The sequence below is a fragment of the Muntiacus reevesi genome, chromosome 1 (assembly GCF_963930625.1).
Source record: "Muntiacus reevesi chromosome 1, mMunRee1.1, whole genome shotgun sequence".
NCBI lineage: Eukaryota > Metazoa > Chordata > Mammalia > Artiodactyla > Cervidae > Muntiacus > Muntiacus reevesi.
Window position 1 is genome coordinate 28,531,620 of NC_089249.1, and position 23,493 is coordinate 28,555,112.

At 38.2% G+C, this 23,493-nt stretch overlaps 1 protein-coding gene and 1 non-coding gene across 3 annotated transcripts in view; both read left to right on the forward strand.

The window, feature by feature from the left end:
• ITPR2 (inositol 1,4,5-trisphosphate receptor type 2) overlaps window positions 1-23,493 on the forward strand; it is a 562,671-nt gene that overhangs the window by 162,762 nt on the left and 376,416 nt on the right. For both annotated transcript variants that reach the window (XM_065940048.1, XM_065940056.1), the window contains 5 exons: window positions 5,031-5,182; window positions 9,510-9,609; window positions 10,099-10,259; window positions 17,838-17,979; window positions 20,328-20,489. In XM_065940048.1, coding sequence (XP_065796120.1) covers window positions 5,031-5,182; window positions 9,510-9,609; window positions 10,099-10,259; window positions 17,838-17,979; window positions 20,328-20,489 — 717 coding nt within the window. The remainder of the gene's footprint in view (window positions 1-5,030; window positions 5,183-9,509; window positions 9,610-10,098; window positions 10,260-17,837; window positions 17,980-20,327; window positions 20,490-23,493) is intronic.
• On the forward strand, window positions 15,079-15,150 carry TRNAC-GCA (transfer RNA cysteine (anticodon GCA)). Its single transcript has one exon. It is a non-coding gene; the product is annotated as a tRNA-Cys (tRNA).

Sequence of the window (23,493 nt, forward strand, 5' to 3'; positions counted from 1 at the left end):
AATCTGTAACCACTATCTTAATTTTAGAAAATTTTTTTATCACGCCAATAAAGAAAGCCTATATCCACCAGCAGCCCCTATCAACCCAGATCTACTGTCTCTGAGAATTTGCCTTTTCTGAATATTTCATATATGGAATTATACCATATATGGCCTTTTAAGTGTCTGGCTTCTCCCACTTAACATAATGTTTTCAAAGTGCATACATGTAGCATGTATCTGTATGTTATTCCTTTTCATGGCCAAATAATCCATTTTGTGCATGTACCATATTTTGTTTATCATTTGATGGACTTTGGCTTGTTTCTGCTTTTCAGCTATTATCAATGAAGCTGTTATGAACATTCATGTGCATGTTTTTGCATGGTCATATGCTTTCATTTCTTTTGGGTGGATACCTAGTATTAGAATTGCTGGTTGCGTGTGTGCTAAGTCATGCATGTGTGTTCAGTCATGTCCAACTCTGTGCGACCCAATGGACTGCAGCCCGCCAGGCTCCCCTGTCCACGGGCTGCTCCAGGTGAGAACACTGGGGTGGGTTGCCAGGCCCTCCTCCAGGCGATCTTTCCCACCCAGGGATCGAATCCAGGTCTCTTACATCTCCTGCATTGGCAGGCAGGTTCTTTACCACTAGCGCTTTACCACTAGCACTTCCCAATTCTGGGAAGCCCAGAATTGCTGGCTATATGTTTAATATTTTGAAGAGCTACCAAACTCTCCTAAGTGGCTTCCCCATTTTGTGCTCCCCAGCAATATGGGGAGAGACTGTTACAGTCGCTCCACATCCTAACACCTGTTATTGTCTGTACTCTGATCATAACCATCCTAATACATTTTCCTATTTAGTAATGAGATCGAGCACTTTTGCAAGTATTTCTTGGCCATTTTTTCTGTCTTCTGTGAAGAAATGTTTGGTCTCATCATTTGTTCAATTTTTAATTGAGTTATTTGTCTTTACAACTGTTGAGTTGTAAGTGTTCTTTTTATATTCTGGATACAAGTCCCTTATCAGATATATAACTTAAAAATATTCCCTCTCAGACTGTGTGCTTTATTTATTTAGTTGTCTTTGGTTGTACTGGGTCTTCATTGCTGTGCGGGCTTTTCTCTAGTTTCGGTGGCCTGGGGCGCCTCTCTGGTTGCGGTGTGCAGGCTTCTCACTGCTATGGCTTCCCCTGTTGCGGAGCATGGGCTTAGGGTCATGGGCTTCCGTAGTGCAGCTCCCGGGCTCTAGAGGACAGGCTCTATACTTGTTGTACTCATCAATTGGTTTTTTTTTTTTTTTTTTTTAAACAGGCATTTGTAAAGAGCATTATAGCAAAATTCAATGTAAGATACGGACGGTTCCCGTATACCCCTGCCTGCACGAAAGTACAGCGCCCCCTACTATGAGCATCCTTTATCAGAGTGGTGCATTTATTTGGTATATTTGTTACACTGGTTAACCTACCTTGGCACATCATTATCACCCAAAGTCCATAGTTTATCATAGGGTTCACTCTTGGTGTAGAACTTTCTATCTCTTTGATTAAAGTATAATGACATGTATCCACCATAAAAGTTTCATACAGGATAGTTACATTGCTTTAAAAATCCTCTGTGTTTTTCCTACTCATTCCCCTCCCATCCCTGGCAGCCACTGATCTTTTTACTGTGCCATAATTTTGCTTTTTCCAGAATATCATACTGCCATATATTTGAAGTCACACAGTATGTAGCTTTTTCACATTGGCTTTTTTCATTTTAACTGTGCCTTTAAGGTTTCCTCGTGTCTTTTCATGGCTTGATAGTTCATTTCTTTCTAGTGCTGAATAACATTTGATTGTTTGAATGTCCCACAGTTTATTATTCACTCACCTACTGAAAGGTATTTTATTTGCTTTTATGTTTTGGTAGGTATGAATAAAGCTGTGATGCAAGTTTTTGTGTGGACATAGCTTTTCAGCTCATATGGGTAAATAGCAAGGAGCATGATTGCTGAATCTTATGGTATTAGAGTGTGTTTTGTTTTGCATAAAACCACTGAAATGTTTTCCAAAGTGACTGTACCATTTTTCATTCCCACCAGTGATGAATGAGAGTTCATGTTCCACATCCTCGTCAACCTTTGGTGTTGCCACTGTTTTGGATTTTGGCCATTCAGTAGGTGTATATGGTATATCATTGCTGCAAGTGAGATCTAATTAGAGAATTTGCTACCCCCTAATGACATTTGATATTGATCATCTTTTCATATATGTAGCTACCATCTGTATGTCATCTTTGGTGAGGTATCTGTTCAGGTCTTTTGCCCTTTAAAAAATTCGATTAATTGTTTTCATATTATTGAATTTTAAGAGTTCTTTGTATATGTTAGATACCAGTCCTTTATTAAATATTTCTTTTGTAAGTATTTTCTCCCAGTCTGTGGCTTATCTTCTCATTCTTTTGACTGTGTCTTTCACAGAGCAGGAGAAATTTGTTTTCATGGAAGCTTGATTATCAATCATTATTTTTCATTGAAAGTGCTTTTGGTGTCATATTTTTCTCGCACATGCCTATTTTCCTTCTAGTGTCCACACTTCCCATTCCTTCCCTTATTTTGACCTTCTCATTCCAACTATTTTTCTTTCTTTAGACTCTTTCCCTCAACTGTCCGTGAGAGTTGAAATACAGGAAATAAACGAAACTTGTACAAAGGCTGCCTAAATTTCAGTAGGGAATAATTAAAGGCCAGTGTTTTCATGATGCAGAGGAATAAATTTCAAGTAATAGAATTTCACTTGACTAGCTGCTGCCAGAGATTTAATTGGGAAGAAGTGTTTTTAGCTCACAGATGATCTATGAAAATCTTTCCCAAGCTTGAGATTCCATGAGCGTGAGCTCTAATGTTACCCAGGCTGCCTTCTTTCCTAACTTACTTGTCTGGCCAGGCCATTTCTATAGGGTTATTTAAAGACATTTAGATTTTCTTCTGTCAAGATAGGATGGTGTTTTGCCCTTTCAAAGACGTTTGTTTTCAGTTCACAGATTTCCATGCCGTCAATGCAGATGGCTGTGAATTGGGTCTTTTGACCCATGAGAATTTTTTCAGAAACCTTAAAGAAGGTTGTTAACCATTGAGTTTATGCCTGTTCTTTGAGGAGTGACTCACTCAGTGCCTAAGGGCTGCAGACCAGGTCTCTGGCTTTGGGTGATATGGCTTGAGATATGGCTAGTTAAATTTGGAGTTGGGCATTCACTGTTGCTCTAACTTCTCGCTTCTCCTTCCTCTTCCCCTTTCCTTTCCCCCTTTTTATTCCCTCCTCCCCATCTCGTTCCCTTCTTTCTCCTCTCCTTTCTCCTCCCCCCTTTTCTCCTCTGGTCCTCCTCCTCTCCATCCCCTTTCCTTCTCTCCTTCCCTCATCTTTCATCTCCGGCAGGTAACTGCACTCATCTCTTTGTTTAAATGAAATAATGTTCTTCCTTTTTCTCAAATTTTTGTTGTAAGGTTAGCAAGAACAACCAAGGAATGGTTTGGGTACCCTGAGAAGTTTTGTGTAAATTCACAAGTGTAATTTGCTTACTTTTTTTGCATTTCCTTCTTTCCTATTTCCCTGTACTTCCTTCTAATGTGTAGTAAGTTACCTTTTTCTGATGAATAAACATAGTTCATACCTGCTGATAAGAAACAACAGTTACCAGGGTTAAACTCCCTGGGGAGAGTTTGCCAAACTCCTATCTTCATTTGCGTTTGAACTTGGGTCTTTGTGGAGGGCCTGTAAGTGAAAGATGCCAAGAGCTGCCAGGTACTGCTAGGCTGTGTGAGATTTAGCAGATAGCAATCCTGCTTCTCCTTTGGGCCCCGGCAGTTCCTCTGCCCATTTGTAGGTCAGTGGTGTTACCAATTTGTGCACCATTTACAGAAGACACCAGCAAGAAATGGCATGGATTTTCTGATCCAAGGAAAATGATGCTCATAGCCTTGGGATGGTGCTTTAAGTGAACATTTTGGAATGATCAGGTGTAGTACTACATTGCTAAGGCGACCTTGAAAGCAAAGCTTGTCTTTGGATATGAACTGCTCTCATTTACCTTTGAGCATCCTTTCCCTCCTCTATTTTGTTTCAACTTCCTTTGATGGTACAATGACAGCCGTCCTCTCTTATATTCAAATTTAATTGATTTAATAAATATGTAGAAGTATTACCAAGCTTATATTATAGTTACTGTATCCTGTTTTGGTTTTCTTATACATCAAATCCTTCCATGGGACATAGGAACTTGGGGAAGTTCAAGAGAAAATGCATAATCATCAGTCTTGTTTTGTTCTCTGCTTAAAATGGTAGGGATGTAGTGGAAATATTGGCTGAGTTTCCTCATAAAGGCTTCTGTTCCATTTGACTTTACTTTAGTTGACATTATAGTATCTCCTGGGATCTTATAGAACAGCCAGTGAACTGAATGGGAATCCTGCTGTTGATTCCCCTTCACTCCAAGTTAATATCCCAGTGGTGCTTTAGGGATTAGGCAGGAACTCTGAAATACTTCCATGCTTCCAAGTTGTGAAATCTAGATGATTCAGCACACTGTTTCTTCTCTGTGTTTCTGTTTGTTTCATTTTGGCAGAGCTGAGTCTTCATTGTGGTGTGTAGGTTTTCTCTAGTTGTGGAGAATGGATGGGCTCTAGAGTTTTCAGGCTCAGGGGTGCAGTGCATGGGTTTAGTTGCCCTCAGGCATGTGGAATCTTAGTTTCCGGCCCAGGGATTGAAATCCACATCACCTACACTGGAAGGCGGATTCTTAACCTGTGGACCACTAGGGAAGTCCCTCTGTGTTTGTTTTAAATGTGAAATGCTCAAAATTACTACTGTGAAAATAGGTTTAATATCAGGGAAGGGCCATCGCTATTTTGACTGTTGTGCTTTGATAATTTGCCCAGATGAAGTCCTCTGGAGTGTGTGAGCTAGGCATCACTATAATCCAATGAAGAAATACATGCAAATTTAAACTTCTCTCCCAGTTTAGTAAGAAACCTAATAAAAGTAAAAAACATTCTACCACCTCAACAGAGAGATGGAGATCTTCCAGCTTCAAAGAAGAAACGCCAGGCAGGGGAGAAGATCATGTACACTTTGGTCTCAGTCCCACATGGGAATGACATTGCGTCGCTTTTCGAACTGGATGCCACAACTCTTCAAAGAGCGGACTGCCTGGTTCCAAGGTAAAAAAGAAAAACACAAAAAACCAGGTTAAACAATAATGTCCCTTTGAATAATTTTACTGGTTGGTAAGGAGTTAAAACCATTATTTTAATATAATTTTTGTGACAGCAAGAGAGCAAGTATAAGTGAAAAGCAAGTGTAAAAAATCATGCCTCTTTTATGAGTAGATTAACATAATTGTTCTATTTTTAAGAATAAGTAAAATGTTCAGGACAAGAGAAATTCTGAGAAATTCATAAGAATTATTTATTTCTATTACTTGGATGTCCTGTGGTTACTAAAATGAAAAACAATCTAGAAGCATTTCCATTAATACTTACAGCATTTTTATACTCCAGTAAAAATTAATTTTAAAAATACTTAAGACATTTTTATTATGTAAAATTCCAGATTTCATTCATTTATTTATTCATCCATTTGTTCATTTATTTAGTCACTGAGTCAACACATCTTTACTGAACATTGATTACCTCCCAGGCATTGCCCTTGGCATTGGGAGGACAACTGTGAGCAAACTGGTTATGAACTTAAATTCAAATGGGAGAGAGAGGTAATAAACAAATAAGCACAAACTATAAGGTCAGGTAATAAAAATGTTTTGAAGAAAAATTGAAGCATATGGAGAGTTCTATTATTAGGTATGAGACCTCTCTGATTGAGGACATTTGAGAAAAGATCTGAATGATTTGAAAGATCAAGCCCTCTCCATCTGGGAGAAGTGTTTCAAGCAGCAGGAACACGAAATGGAAAAATCTTGAAATTTACTAGCTGTGCTGAAGGCCCAGCTAGGAGACAAGTAGACCTAAATGAAGAGGGGGAAGGAGGATTGTTAGTGAGGTAATTGTTAACTTAAAGTGAGAGAATATTTTACATTCTTTTGTTTGGATTTGATTAAGGTTGTTTTTTTTTTTTTTGGCCTACAGCTGTCTACCTTCCAACAATAGCACTAGGATGCAATCTCTAGACGCATAGAGTTTTGCCTTTATTATTAAGTTTAGTGGGATTGTTCTAAATTATCCTTGATCCAGCATGATTGTCCTTGGCCTTGGTCAGATCGCAGTGGTTAGATTGAAAGTACATGCTCAAAATGCAGACATTACTGTGCAGGTTACTTTCAGAGAAGGTAAAAAGTTGCTCTGCTAACACTGCCAGAAATCACTGCTCTTTGGGCTTCCTGGGCTGTTTCACGGCTGTTCTCACTCATGAGCTGTGTAGCTGAGTCTATGGTCACACCACCCAGAACATGCCCGATCTTGGAAGCTGAGCAGGGTCAGACCTGTTTGGTACGTGGGTGGGCGAAATGTAGCTGAATCTTGGCCTTGCCTGAGCCATTTCTCTTTGGGCTACCAATAGAGATCTGTAAAGAGATCCCCGCTGAAGGTTTGACTTGATGCAAGTCTCTGACCTTCTTTTCTGAGTATGGCATCTTAATAAATCCTTGCTCTCACTACTCACTTTAGCTTTTAACTCAACAAACAGAGACCTTCTTGAACTCTAACCAAGAAAACTTGCTTAAGGAAAAGATAGAGAGATCTCACTATAAAGTATAGACAAGCCCCAGAGCCTTGCTCTATATGGAAGGGTTCATCTATTACTATTCAGAGCCACTGCTGGGCCCTTCTCATGGAACAGATTTTTGTATTAACATATTCTTTGGCATTAGTTGTTCTAAAGCTTGTGCTCGTGAACACTTAGTAATAACTACTATTGTAATATCACTCGAGCTCTTGCTGTGTGCTGAGCACTCTGTCAAGTTCTTTATAAATATCCTGGTGGCAATTCTAACAGATCAGAACGAAAGACTAGCTGCGCTGTGTGTGCTTAATTGCTCAGTCGTGTCTGACTCTGTGACCCCATGGGCTGTAGCCCACCAGACGCCTTTGTCCATGGGATTTCCCAGGCAAGAATACTGTGGTGGCTTGCCATTTCCTTCTCTAGGAGATCTTCCCGACCCAGGGATCGAACCCAGGTCTCCCACGTTGCAGGCGAATGCTGAGCCCCCTGGGATGATCTAGTTAATGCCGTGCTTTTCACGTCAGCTTTAAATTGGAATCACCTGTGCGGCATTTTGCCCTTTATGCTCTGGTCACTCGAAGACTGGTGAAGTCACTTGGAGATCTTTAAAGAGTACTGATGCCTTCTCTGAGTCCCAGACATTCTGATTTAAGTAATGTGCAGTGCGGCCTGGGCAACAGGCTGCAGAAGCTTGTCTGTTGACCTACTGTGCAGCCAGGTTGGGGAGCTACTGGCTTAGTGTGACTCGGTTGACCAGGCGATGATTGATCACGAGGTGGAATTTGATCCTGATGTGTGTGAATTTGAAGTCTATACTCTTAACCACTATGATGCATACCTTCATCTTTTATTTTTATTTAAGATTTTTTTTTGATGTGGATCATTTTAAAAATGTTTATTGAATTTGTTACAATACCGCTTCTGTTTTATGGTTTGTTTTTTTGGCCTTGAGACATGTGGGATGTTAGCTCCCCACCCAGGGATCAAACCCATACCCCCTGCATTGGAAGGCAAAGTCTTAAGCCCTGGACTGCCAGGAAGTCTTCCTAGTGCCTTCGTATTTTAGACATTCAAATGACTTCAAGATTCTAAGAAAGGATTTTTGTGGTGTAGGTCCTAAGGAGTTATTCATTTTTAGGGTTCTTGGAAATTGCAAGTTATCATGCTCAAGTGTGGTCTCATTAGTTTGGAACTCAGCCATCTAGGTTGACTCCATAAGCATCTATAGAAAAAGTGCAGGGGTAAGACTAGGGGGAACGACCTTGAAGCTGAATAAGCTATGGCCCCACTTTCCAGATGCTTAAAATACAATAGTGAGGATAACTGAGTCCAAATGACATCTCCTGTGTAATTCCATGCAGAAGATAAGTGGTGTCACAGAGGTATTTCAGTACTGGACCTTTGCTGATTATTTGGACAATAATTGAACCTTTACTGTTCTAGATTTTTGAAAATCTCTATCTACTTTCATTAATGAGCAGAACCATGGTGTTTGAGACTAAATCTATTTCCCTGAAGCCTTTGTTTTTTTTTTTTTTAATTTGAGTTTCTCTTATTGGCCTTAATGCTTTCTGCCTTGTGTTATAGGGATTTATCTTATCTTTCCTGCTGAACTTCTTGCAACCTGAAGGCAGAGAACTTAACACAGTGGTTTTCTTTTAATGGACACTTTATTCATTTTGTTTAAGTTTCACTGAAAATGATAATATTTGAGCCGGAGGAAGCTCTAGCTGTTCTTTCTCATACACTCTCTCACAATTCACCTATCATTGGTTCTTATTATTGCCGGAAAATGAATTAGCAAATATGGGAACATTGCTTCTAAGGGAAATGCAGAGTTAGGTTCCTGCAAGCCTCTGGACACAGTATTTTTGTCAATACTCAACCTTGTTTTCTATGTGTTTTTGGTTAAAGACACCTCACTTAATATATATTTTTGGTTCATGAACACTGAATTCATGGCCGTCAGCACAGTAACTCATGCCTGGATGAAGCTTCTCTGTCGTTAGTATTTTCTCTGTAATGCACATCACAGCTTTACCCTGCAGGAACACGAGACAGCACTTCAGCACTGCGCTTGGGACTGTTTTCAACAATGAATTCCCCAAATGACAGTGAAAAACATGGTAATATACGGACCACGAAAGACACTTGTTGACAGATCAAGAGTAGAAACGAGAAGGCAGAGCATGACCTTGTTCAGCCTACACGGGGGATGTGAATGGCAGGGAATCAAGTTTTTTGCTACTCTATGCATGTCTGAGAAAGACTGCCAGAGTGCCCCCAAGAGTTGATTTTGGGGTTACAGATAATTTGTCACAAGTACATAATCTGCAAGTATTGAGTATTGACTACACTATATACTTTCACGTGCAAATGTTTAAACCACAAAAGGGGCTACAGTGAGACAGCCATTATAGCTGAGATGGTTACAGTCCATGCTTCTTACCTTCATATGCATCAGAATCTCCTGGAAAGGCTGGTAAAACACTCACTGTTGGACCTCACGCTCAGATTCTCTGATTCAGTGGACTGGGGTAAAACCTTGGAATTTTTATTTCTAACTAGTGTCCAGGCAATGCTGATGGTGCTGGTCCAAGGTCTAGATTTTGAGAAACACCAGCCTAGGTAATAATACTGCATGCTTTGAAATAGTCTGTAGTCAGATTTTCCCTTTAAACGTGACTGATCTACACTCAGTTAATTGCCTAAAATATATTTATATTCATATCATGTATGAAACTGTTAAATATGTTAATATTAAGTGTTAATTTTTTATAAACCATTTTTTAAATATTATTTTTCTTTTAGGAACTCATATGTTCGGTTAAGACATTTATGTACAAACACATGGGTAACCAGTACTAGCATCCCCATAGACACGGATGAAGAGAGGCCAGTTATGTTGAAGGTAAATGTTTCTGAGAATGGTTTACTTTTCATCCAGATGTCGTGTGGATAGGATTAGGGAATGACTTACATGTTCTTAGAACTGCACTTCGTCAGTATTAGAAATTATTGCAATGAATTTCATCAAGGACTCATGCCCACCAGTCAGGTCACTGCAGGGCTGTGATTCAAGAAGATGCAGCAGAGATACCAAGAGAATGGGAGCAGCATGTGGAAAGGGAAGAAGATTCCAGAAGGGCATTTCCTCTCCTCTGTTGAAACTGAAGCAAAGGGCAAGGGTAAAAGGGAAACACTGCCAGTCGGGCTTCGAGAACAAGGCAGGAAATGGGCAGGAGAGATCTGTGTCTCTACAGCTTTTCATAGTGGCCGATGCTTGTAGGAATTGTGTTTGGATCATCTACTTCTGCAGTACTAAGGTGTGTTAGTACTTGAAGAGTATTGCATCATTTTTTAATAAAGCAACTAATCTTAATGGAAAAATACATTGCAGATTGGAACTTGCCAAACAAAAGAAGACAAAGAAGCGTTCGCCATTGTGTCTGTCCCACTGTCCGAGGTCCGAGACTTAGACTTTGCCAATGATGCAAATAAAGTGCTGGCGACTACAGTTAAAAAGCTGGAAAATGGCTCAATAACCCAGAATGAAAGGAGGTTGGTAACTTTCTGGAATGACTTTTACTTATTTATTTATCATTCATGTTTTTAAATGTATTTATTTAATTGGAGGCTAATTACTTTACAATATTGTGGTGGTTTTTGCCATACATTGACATGAATCAGTCACGGGTGTACATGTGTCCCTCCTTCCTGAACCCCCTCCCACCTCCCTCCCCCTCCCATCCCGCTGGGTTGTCCTAGTGCACTGGCTTTGAGTGCCCTGTTTCATGCATTGAACTTGGACTGGTCATCTATTTCACACATGGTAATATATATGTTTCAATGCTATTCTCTCAAATCATCCCACCCTCGCCTTCTCCACTGAGTCCAAAAATCTATTCTTTATATCTGTGTCTCTTTTGCTGTCTCACATATAGGGTCATCGTTACCATCTTTTAAAATTCCATATATATGCATTAGTATACTGTATTGCTGTTTTTGTTTCTGGCTTACTTCACTCTGTATAATGGGCTCCAGTTTCATCCACCTCATTAGAACTGATTTAAATGTGTTCTTTTCAAAGCTGAGTGATACTCCATCATGTATATGTACCACAGCTTCCTTATCCATTCATTGGCCGATGGGCATCTAGGTTGCTTCCATGTCCTGGCTATTGTAAACAGTGCTGCAATGAACACTGGGGTGCATGTGTCTCTTTCAGTTCTGGTTTCCTCGGTGTGTATGCCCAGCAGTGGGATTGCTGGGTCATATGGCGGTTCTGTTTCCAGTTTTTTAAGGGATCTCTACACTCTTCTCCATAGTGGCTGTACTAGTTTGCATTCCCTTTTCTCCACACCCTCTCCAGCATTTATTGTTTGTAGACTTTGTGATAGCGGCCATTCTGACCGGCGTGAGATGGTACCTCATTGTGGTTTTGATTTGCATTTCTCTGATAATGAGTGATGTTGAGCATCTTTTCATGTGTTTGTTAGCCATCCGTATGTCTTCTTTGGAAAAATGTCTTTTTAGTTCTTTGGCCCGTTTTTTGATTGGGTCTTTTTTTTTTTATTTTTCGAGTGTTGAGCTGCATGAGCTAGAATAACTTTTAAATCATCAAAAGTCAGTTGTCAGCTCTTGCAGTAGCTCTCAGGTGAATGAATGACTCTAAGGAAATACATAGAATGGTCTCCATGGCAGCACACCTGCTTCTCAATGAGCAGATCCTTGTGCATGAATGAAAATGGTAACATTAAAATCTGGGGAATGTTTACATTTTTCTATTTTAGTTAGGCTTGAACCCAGTTATTTTGAGTTACTTTCTGATCTTTCCTTTTAAATGTTTCATAAGAGATGCCTTTTGATGCACTTGATTTGATATTTGGGTTTGGAGTTTTAAAGGCCCTAAAAGTTTTACGCTTTTTTGTTCTTATTTATTCAAGATACATTTCTCTGCTCAAGTCCCACAAAGCAAACATGTTATATAATACCTGCAAACAGTCTGCAAAAGTGTAGCTTTCTGCCCTTGTAACTCGCTTGAAGACGCTGGAAGAAACTGGATCTTTGATTCCTTCACTCATTCCATTTTGGAAATGAGTAAGAAAGAGTGATACTGATAGCCATTAGTCATTTCATCCCTACTTTATACTGGTACTATGTTAGGCACTGTAAATATATTTCTCTAGTCCTTCAAACAGCCTTGATATGGACATTATTGCCATTCTACATAAAGGGAAATTGAAAGTTTAAGCCAATCAGGTAAGATCCCACTGTAAGTGGGGTATTTAATCATATGTGTTTTTAAAGTCCATGGTTTTCTAACACACCAGAACACAAGCATTCTCTGTTTCTCCACTTCATGGTCTGCTACATACCTTTCAATTTGAATAAGAAAAATAAGAAATTACCAGTTTCCCAGGCATTCACATGCTGAAACTCTCATGTTGGTGAAATGATAATTGATATCAGTTCAGTTCAGCTGCTCAGTCGTGTCCGACTCTTCGCAAACCCATGGACTGCAGCACACCAGGCTTCCTTGTCCATCACCAACTCCCAGAGCTTGCTCAAACTCATGTCCATCGTGTCAGTGATGCTATGCAACCATCTCATCCTCTGTCCCCCTTTCCTCATGCCTTCAATCTTTCCCAGCATCAGGGAGTCAGTTCTTCACATCAGGTGGCCAAAGTATTGGAAGCTTTCAGCATCAGTCCTTCTGATGAGTATTCAGGACTGATTTCCTTTAGGATTGACTGGTTTGATCTCCTTGCTTTCCAAGAAGTAATTGGTATAAGCATTTTGAAACATAGTTTGACAGTAAGGAGCAAAGTTTAAGGAAGCAGTCACTCCTCGTGTAAGTGGAATCATGCAGTGTTTGTCCTTCTGTGACTGGTTTATTTCACAAAGCAGGTTCACTCATATTGTCATATGGGACAGGATTTCCTTGTTTGTTAAAACTGTGTAGTATTCCTAGGACAGTTTATACATGGTGGCAATGCAGTCATGAACAGCATTTACATCTTCATGCAATTTATGGGCTTGAGTATTGGCTCCAGTTCCTTGAGATAGCTCAGAATCTAGAACAGGGGCCATCCAACATGTGATCACCAGATCAGATGTCCTTCTGATACAGAGTTAATATTTTCCTATAGCAGTGTCATTCCCTTTTGAATTTTACTTGCTTGATATTCCTGTCTTGACACCAATATCCTTTGTTTAGTGTTTGAGTAGATGCCTGTTTTTCAATATCCATTTGTTTCAGATTTGCCAGTCATTTTGCTTTGTTAATGTCTTGTGAGCAGGCAAGAGCTGGATTTTAAAAATATAATCTGATAATCTATTTGAATTTGCTAAAGTTTAATTACCTTGATTTGTTAAATAATGTGTTTGGACTTATTTGAATACCAATGGGTATCATATTTTGTTATTTTCTTTCTCCTGTATAACTATTTTTCTTTTCCCTCTTTTTCTTTCTTCCTTTCTGTTAGAGTGGTTAAGTTTGTATTTTCTCCCCATTTTTACTTTTCTTCTAGTTTAGAGGCTATAGATCCTATTCCTATTCTTTTGCAAGTGCCCATATGGTTTGTCATACATTTCAGCTATATATTCTTTTTTATACAACTTGAAAATATTTCTTTCTCTCATGGGAGAAAAGTACTTCAGAATGCTTTGATTATTCTCTGCTATTCTACTTCCCATCTGTTTTTTGGGGGGATAGTTGTCTAGATGCATAGTTCTGAGTTTATTCTTTAAATTACTTATATCATCTAGATTTTGATGTATCACTTTTTTTCTGAAAATTTAGTTCCTAAAATTATTTTTCTGTTATTAATTATATTTCTTAATGCATTTTACCTTTTGTTCTCCTTGCTTTTATTTCTTGCATTTCACTCCTCTCTGAGTTCACTTTTCTTTTTGCTGAAATTTTTTCTTTAGTCTATTCAATGAAGTTATAAATCTTGTTAATCTTTATATGGGGATGTCTTTATTTTACTTCCTTTTTAAACTGATACTTTATGTATGAAATGCCAGTTTGACAATTCTTTTTCTTTAGTATTTTAAAGTTATAACAATTATTTTCTGTTGAGTCTTGTTGCTGTTAAGAATTGTTATTCTTTATTGGCATTTTTCTTTACTTTCTGATAATTTTGTAGATTTTTTTCTTTTGTCTTTGATGTCCTAAAGTTTCACTACAGTGTGTTTACAAGTAATTTTTAATTTTGTTTTTCCCACTTGACACTTAGGGTATACTTTAAATCAGAATACTTATATTTTTCTTCAATTCTGGAAAATTTTTGAGCCATTTTCCTTCAACTATTTGTTATCTTTTCCTCTAATCTCTCTTCTGGAACTCCTATTAGATGTGTGTTGAATCCTCTTAATTCATCTCCTTTATGTCTTAACTTTCCTTTTATAATTTGCCTTTTGAAATCTGTCCTGCTTCCTAGATTGATTTTTTTGATACTATCTATAAGTCACCACATTTTCTTAGAATGTGTGTGTAGTATTTTACCTTCATGAATTATATTTTTATTTAAATGATTATAATTTTGTTTCTCAGATTTCTATTGGCTCTTTTGCATAGCCACATTTTCTTCATTTGTATCTGCCCTCTTTTATGTATACTGTCTTCTTTGGTATGTAATTGTTTTCTTAACTATTTGAGGATTGGAAGCACACTGATTTAAAAGTTATTTTGAAATTGTACTGTTCCTTGCATTTTTTTGGTAATGAAGTGGCCTCCTGGTTTTTTAGTATGATGGATGGCTTTCTTAATGTCAGTTTTTCTCTTGTGCTTTGAAATTTAAATATGCAGGTTCTTCTTGCGTGGAAATTTTTTTCTTATTCTCTCTCTGCGTTTGCTCATCTTCTTTATTAATTTTATGGTTGCCTCCACCTGGCTCATCTCCACAAGTCCCGAGCCAGGTCTGATGTCGAGGACTGAGAATTCACGTCCTCTGGTAAGCTGAGGTTTAGCCACTGAGATCGCAGGTGGTTGGGTCCAGTCCTGTCTGTATGCCTCCTCTCTTTCCTCCTATCACCCACTGCACAGCCAGGACTGGAACAGGGGTCACAGTACTTTTAGGGTTCCTTTAAGAGATGGAGACACCCTGCTTTAGTCTCCGCTTTTGTATCTTTAGTTTAGGTCCCTGCCACATGCTTTCAGTCCCCCTTGTCTTGCCAGTACTGAATATTATCCTTGCTCATCACAGTGTTTCTTATTTCATTCCTGGTTGACTGTGTTTTTTGTTATGTTTTAGGTATGTCTTTTTTAAATATATATTTTGTCTATCGTGGCTGCCTATGGTAAAAAAAATTCACGAAAAGTTTTTAGTAAAAGGAAATTAGTAAGTTTGAATGATTAAAGGACCCACCCATCTCCCTGGTGGCTCAGACGGTAAAGCGTCTGCCCGCAATGCAGGAGACCCAGGTTCAATCCCTGGGTTGGGAAGATCTCCTGGAGAAGGAAATGGCAACCCACTCCAGTATTCTTGCCTGGAAAATCCCATGGACAGAGGAGCCTGGTAGGCTACAGTCCATGGGGTCACAAAGAGTCGGACATAACTGAGCGACTTCACTTTCACTTTCACCCATCTCCCAGTATAGAGTTGTAATTTGGTCTAAACTGAAAAAATCAGTTTTATTTGCCACAGATGGGATGCTTGAGGTGAAAAGACAAAAATAAGGTTTCAACAGTTTTGGAGGTCAAAAGAGAAGACTCATTTTCTTGACTTTCATTGCCTCATCATTAGGGGAGGTGGGCTCTGCAAATAAGGTTAATATATAGTCATTCTCAGTCAAGACTGTTAATTTTCTTCATCATCATTCCATTAGCTATCACCAGTTTTTAATTTATTTTTAATTGGAAGATAATTGCTTTACAATCTTGTGTTGGTCTCTGCTGTAAACATTGAGACTCAGTCATAACTATATATATAGCCCCTTCCTCGTAACCCTCCCTCCCATCCCCCATCCTACCCCTCTAGGTCATCACAGAGCACCGGCAAGGCTCCCTGTGTTATATAGCAACTTCCCACTAGACCTATTTTACATATGGTAGTGTATATATGTCAAAGCTACTTTCTCAGTTTGTCCTACCCTCTCCTTCCCCTGCTGTGTCCGCAAGATCATTCTCTGCATCTACATCTCCACCATCATTAATTTGTAGGCCATCTGGAAGAGTTTGAAGCAGAGGTATTTGTAGTTTCCCCCAGAGCTGTGCTTTCTTAGATAACTAAACACCTGAATACAATATCCTCTAAACAGCAAGAGAAAAAAAATACCAATACTTCTAAAAAGAAAATGCGGATCTATTTATGCTTGGACTGGACTTGTAGATTGAGCCCTTGCGGCTCAGCTCAATTTTAGTTTGCTGAAGAAGTCTGAGGTCGAAATAAATATTTTATTATTTCTCTTAAGGACAACAGAATAATTTAGAAGATGTTGAGTCACAATTTTGAAAGAAATTCACACCATATTTTGATGTGTAGAAATCATGTTTTATATTTCTGTGTAGTTATGTCAGTGAATCCTATTCCTAAAACATGTTGTTGAAAAGAAACAGATTGGGTTAAAATTTAAAATAGGCATGCAAGAAAACATAATATCTCTGGAATTTGGAGTAAGTTTATGAACCTTGGAGGTGTGCTGAATTTGGATGTGGTGGCTAAATTCTGGATTATAGGTGTATCCACTGGCTCCACTCTCTTGCAGGAGTTGAATCTGGAAATAAGATCAAGGTGCTTCATAACTGAATACATTCCACATATTTCTAGAGTCACTGAATCTCTTAAATTGTAGTTTTTTTGTTGATGTGATCTTGATTGATCGTACTAATAACAGTGAATAATTATGCTGATATATATGGATAAAGCTTATTTATTGAAATATAGTTGATTTACAATGTTGTTAGATTCTACTGTAAAGTGATTCAGTTATATATAAATATACATATTCTTTTTCATTATGATTTATTATAGAATGTTGAATATAGTTCCCTGTGCTATAAAGTAGGACCTTGTTGTTTATCTGTTTTATGTATGGTAGTTTGTATCTGCTAATCTCAAACTCCTAATTTATTCCTCCCCCACCCTGTGCTTGCTTTTGTAACCATGCTTGTTTTCCATGTCTGTGTTTCTGTTAAATGTTAAAACATTGTAAATAAATTCATTTGTGTCATGTTTTAGATTCCACATACAAGTGATATCATGTGGTATTTGTCTTTTTTTGTCTGACTTGAACTTCACTTAGTATGATAATCTCTAGGTCCATCCATGTTGCTCAAATGATACTATTTCATTCCTTTCTGTCTGAGTAGCATTCTATCATGCATATATATGACATCTTCTTGGATAAAGTTTGCTTAAATATTTGTTGGATAATTTTTGTAGTATTAAAAAATTCATATATGAAGTACTTCCCTGGTGGTTAGTGCCTGTATGAATTTTACAAAAACAGTCACACAGAAAATGATAAAACGCAGGAAGGAGGAAGAGGAAAGCTAAGGGAGGGAAGGCACTCCAGACGCTTTAGGGGCCAGATGCCACTAATGTTCAAGTAATAGTTAAAAAAAAATAGCCAAAATGTAGAATTAAAGGTAAACATTAGTGTATGATTTTAGGGTGTTATGATTTTTATAGATCGGTTAATACTTTCAGAACAATTTAGAGATATGATGGCTTGCTCTTGTCTCTCTTTGCAGGTCATTTAAGTTTTTCCTATTCTGTATAGGGAGAAATTGTAATGTGGTAAAGATTAGAAAATGTAGTTGAGTTGATAATAAAAAAGAACAAATTTGAGTTTAAGAATTTAGTTTAGCTGTTCTCTCAGAAAGCCAAAATACCCTTCTTTGTGAGTCAGTCATGAAAAAGCATCTGCTGATGGGTGTTATCCTCTCAACACCTCTGGTTTTCGGACTCATGGTGTTTTATTTCATAATTGTCTTTGCAAATACTTGATTAGAGTTGGAGGTGGGAGTAGGGGTTGGTGGAACTGAAGAAGGGATGCTCTTTGCAAAGATTTAAGTATTTACTGTATTAGTTATTTCATTAAATTATTTTATTATAATGTTTTAGTGTTTATTTAAAAATATTTCCAAGATTAAGCACACCATAATATTTCCTTTTCTCTTTATAATAGGTTTGTAACCAAGTTATTGGAAGACCTTATCTTCTTTGTTGCTGATGTACCTAACAATGGACAAGATGTTCTAGACGTGCTTATCACCAAGCCAAACCGAGAACGTCAGAAGTTAATGAGGGAACAAAACATATTGGCACAGGTGATTTTGCATATTTTATCTTTTGAATTATAGTATCAGGAAAGTTCTTGTATTAGTTACCTATTGATGTATAACAAATTACCCCAAAACTTAGTGTCTGAAGACAGCAGATACTTAGGTTTTCTGTGGATTAGGAATCTAGGGGTGGTTTAGGTAGGCATTTCTTGCTCACGGTGTTTCATAGGCTGCAGTCAAGGTCTTGGCTGCGTTGTGGTCATCTCGAGACTCAAACAGGGGAGGATTTATTACCCAGCTCACTCGCCTGGGCATCTCCACTGGACTGCCTCAAGACTAGGTAGGTTGTGTTCCTTAGAAGTGAGGGATCCAAGGCAGAAGAGAGGGCCTCCAGGTGGAGGCCATAGTCTTTTTGTAACCTAATCTTAGAAATTGTAAATCTCATCATTTCTACCTTGTTCTCTTAGTTAGTAGTGAGCCAATAATTCCAGCTCACAGTCAAGAAGACAGGATTCCATAAGAGTGTAATTCCAGGAGGCAGGGTTTACTGGGGGCCATCTTGAAGATGGCCTGCCACAGACCTCTGAAAAACCTACATGGTCAAATTGTCTCCAGAAAAGATGTTGTAATAATGTTCTAAGTAGAATTTCCAGGGGAGCTTGGAAGCTGCCATCTCCATCTGCTTCCTACTTTTTTCCCATTTCCCCTCAAAAAGTAGGGCAGGCTATTCATTAGTCACAAGTGCTCTTTACAGTATTCTAGTTTTTTCCCTGAAAGTCTAGAAATGTTCCTATGCTATTTCTTCCTGAAGTTGTTCATCACGTGCCAGCAAATTAATTTACTCCCTAATACTATGCACATTTGGACATGCCTACCTTCGTGCATTCTTTTTATTCTGTTAATTGCTATGTAAGTAATGGGTTTCTGCCTTAATTATGGACTGTAGGAAGGTACTTAAAAAATAAAGTTTATGTTATTAATATATATGCTCTTGTAGAGTTGGGAAAGGAAAACAATAGACATTATAAATTAATATTCTGTAGCTGATTGTCAGAATATATAAAATCAACATTTTTCTAAAATAAAATAAAGATTGCAAATCTAATAAGACAAAGTCTTTTCTAACATTAGCATTTCTTTTGTATAAAACATTTGATTTCAAGGACTTTTAGGACCTTGAATGATTTATTAATATTATTTCAACCACTATATGTCAAACATTTTACTTCAGTATTATAAATAGAAAATTCACAGTTTAGTGAATAGAATTATTGAAGAAACTGTAATTCATATTTTATTTCATGGACTACAGAGGAAAATTCTGCTTTCTTGTATGACTCCTCATGTCTTTGCCTAGGTGCTCTTTTATAAATAATTTACTCATCCTGCCAGTTCATCTCCAGGTGATCTTACCTGCTATCTTGTTGCCTAAAAGAGTCATGCTCCTCAATGCTTTTTAAATATTTCCCAACTGCTAATTTTCTTGCAAGAAGAATCCGAGTCACTGGGTATCACCAGCTGCCCATATGGCTCCTTATTTGTTTTGAATGCTGATAGATTCATTGATTTGATCACATCGTTATGTATACAAATAATAAGTTAATTCTTTTACCAAGAGGTTTAAAAGCAATATTTGAAGGTAGTTTTTGATGTGAGTTTTAGATGAAAAGTAAATATTTTCCTTATCGTGTTTTGATTTTAGAAAGTTATAGAGAATAATAGAAGTAGTTATAAAGCCCATTGAAGTCAAACTATATTTTAGTTCATCTGTACATGTTCATGTAACTTGGTAAAAGTTAAAATCTTTAAACTTTTCATTTTATTTTTTAACCAAATATTTATTTATTTGTGGTAAGTCCTTATTGATTACTTTAAATATAGCTGTATGTACATGTCAGTCCCAAACTCCCAATTTAGCCCTCCCTCCCACCTTCCACCTGGTAACCATAGTTCATTTTCTAGTTTGTGAGTCTGTTTCTGTTTTGAAAATGAATTCACTTGTATAATTTTTTTTTTTAGGTTCTGCATATAAGTGATATCATATGATTTTTTTCTTTTTCTGTCTGACTTATTTGGGGACTTGAACACTTCCCAGATGTTTTTTTTATTTTGATAAAATAGTATTTCTAAACAAAATGAAACATTTTATTTAAATATTGTTTTGTCACTTAATTTAGGGAATACTTTCAGCAGTATTTTTCTGTCCCTTAGTATGTTGGTCTTGTATCCCCCCCAAAATCTTTCTTTTATTTTTTTTACTTTACACTAATTCTACTCAAATATTATGAAAGCCTTTTTGAGTCAACTTTTTTCATTACAAAAAAATTTAAGAATTCTAAACATGCACCTGTATTCATCAGAATAAGCCATGGTTGTTGTTGTTTTCTTAATAGGTGTTTGGGATTCTGAAAGCACCCTTTAAGGAGAAAGCGGGAGAAGGTGCAATGTTGAGGCTTGAAGATCTGGGGGACCAGAGATATGCCCCCTATAAGTACATGCTGAGGCTCTGCTACCGCGTACTGAGACACTCGCAGCAGGATTACCGGAAAAACCAGGTTCAAGGCTGGCCCTCCTTTTTACCTTTTTAACATTTAAAGTATGGGCAAAGTTGTTTGCTTACAATTCCAAGACAGAGAAATTAGAAATGGGAAATTCTGCTTTGCAGTGAAATGTTTGTCTCTTGGTCACTTATGTGTGTTCCAAAGCGTTTCTTTTATAATTGAAATATTTTATAACACACAAAAATGACCTGTAAATGTGTTTGAAATGACATATGTATTTATTATTCCTTGTAAAATTAGAATTGTTGAGGGAGGATGGCTAAGTCCTCGTGTGTGCATGGTATTAGCTCCTGCCGGGCAGGAGGCATGCTGGATTTATTATGTAAAGAGGAATGAGCCATTTCTTGGCGTTTCTAGAAACATGTGACATACCCCATCATGTGTAGGCCAAAGAGTTCATTGTCTGGTGGAAAAAATATGATGTGCATCTGAAATGTAAGGCAGAGTCATGGAGCGGGTAGGGGAGATAAGATAGTATTGTGGGAATTCAGGAGAGAGGGGAGCTCAGCTAAGGTAACCCAGGAAGGGTGCTTGGAGAAGGAAGCATTTGAATATGATAGGAATCATTAAAAAAAAAAGAATCATTTTCAGAAATTGTATGGGAACTGGCATTTTAGTGAACAGAGATTTCTGAAAAGAGAATAATAGATGCTAGAAGGGCAGTTTTATCGCAAGATACACCTAACCATGGAGGGCAGGGAACCCACGTGTATCCAGGGAGATAGCTTAAAGTTGCCAACTCATGCAGAACTTCGTCTCATTTTTGTCTTAAAATATAATATAATATCCAGTGGACTCAGTAATATACATCTGCTTAATACAAAATTGTTTTCAGTTAATTATCATTTGATAAATTAGTGTCCCATGTTTCTCTTAGTTGGAGAGATGAGTACATAGTCAGGAAACTTTGGTGATGAGTTTAGTCCATGCGGAAGGATGGTGTGGGAGTAGGCTGGAAAGGCATGTGGGCTGAGCTTTGGAGGGCTGAGGATGTCTGACCTGGAGGCTGGATGCTATTTGGGAATCAGTTCAGTTCAGTTCAGTCTTTTAGTCATGTCCAACTCTTTGCGACCCCATGGACTGCAACACACCAGGCTTCCCTGTCCATCACCAACTCCCGGAATTTACTCAAACTCATGTTCATTGAGTTGGTGATGTCATCCAACCGTCTCGTCCTCTGTCATCCCCTTCTTCTCCCGCCTTCAATCTTTCCCAGCATCAGGGTCTTTTCCAGTGAGTCAGTTTTTCACATCAGGTGGTCAAAGGATTGGAGTTTCAACTTCAACATCAGTCCTTCCAATGAATATTCAGGACTGATTTCCTTTAGGATGGCCTGGTTGGATCTCCTTGCTGTCCAAGGTACTCTTAAGAGTCTTTTCCAACACCACAGTTCAAAACCATCAGTTCTTCTGTGCTCAGCTTTCTTTATAGTCCAACTCTCACATCCATACATGACCACTGGAAAAACCATAGCCTTGACTAGACGGACCTTTGTTGACAAAGTAATCTCTGCTTTTTAATATACTGTCTAGGTTGGTCATAACTTTTCTTCCAAGGAGTAAGCATCTTTTAATTTAATGGCTGCAGTCACCATCTGCACTGATTTTGGAGCCCCCAAAAATAAAGTCAGCCACTGTTTCCACTCTTTCTCATCTATTTGCCATGAAATGATGGGACAAGATGCCGTGATCTTAGTTTTCTGAATGTTGAGCTTTAAGCCAACTTTTTCACTCTGCTCCTTCACTTTCATCAAGAGGTTCTTTAGTTTTTTTTTTTTTTTTTTTTTGCTTTCTGCCATTAGGGTGGTGTCATCTGCATATCTGAGGTTTTTGATATTTCTCCCAGCCATCTTGATTCCAGCTTGTGCTTCTTCGAGCCCAGCATTTCTCATGATGTACTCTACATATAAGTTAAATAAGCAGGGGGACAATATACAGCCTTGACATACTCCTTTCCCGATTTGGAACCAGTCTGTTGTTCCATGTCCAGTTCTAACTGTGCTTCTTGACCTGCATACAGATTTCTCAGGGAGTAGGTCAGGTGGTCTGGTATTCCCATCTCTTTCAGAATTTTCCACAGTTTTTTGTGATCCACACAGTCAAAGACTTTGGCATAGTCAGTAAAGCAGAAGTAGATGGTTTTTTTTTTGAGCTCTCTTGCTTTTTCTGTGATCCAGCAGATGTTGGCAATTTGATCTCTGGTTCCTCTGCCCTTTCTAAATCTAGCTTGAACATCTGGAAGTTCACAGTTCACGTACTGTTGAAGCCTGGCTTCGAGAATTTTGAGCATTACTTTGGCAGTGTGTGAGATGAGTGCAATTATGTGGTAGTTTGAGCATTCTTTGGCATTGCCTTTGTTTGGGACTGGAATGAAAATTAACCTTTTCCAGTCCTATGGCCACTGCTGAGTTTTCCAAATTTGCTGACATATTGAGTGCAGCACTTTCACAGCATCATCTTTTAGGATTTGAAACAGCTCAACTGGAATTCCATCACCTCCACTAGCTTTGTTCACAGTGATGCTTCCTAAGGCCCACTTGACTTCACATTCCAGGATGTCTGGTTCTAGGTGAGTGATCACACCATTGTGGTTATCTGCATCATGAAGATCGTTTTTGTACAGTTCTTCTGTGTATTCTTGCCACCTCTTCTTAATATCTTCTGCTTCTGTTAGGTCCATACCATTTCTGTCCTTTATTGTGCCCCTATTTGTATGAAATGTTCCCTTGGTATCAGTAAGTTTTACTTAAGGCAAGAACACATTCTAGTCAGTAAATTTTCCCAGCATAGAAAACATCCCCAAGGAGAATCCCCAAGAAATTGAAGTGAAAACTTTGGACTGTGGAGAAGGTTAAGCTTACCAGTTCTGAGATGTTGCTTGGAATAGAGAGGCAGGCTGGTGGGAAGGAGAAGCAGCAGATGGAATCATTCATGGGGTGAACTCCCCAGTGACTTTCTCTTGCTCTAAGAATGGACCTTTCTGTTTTCACATGGTTCTC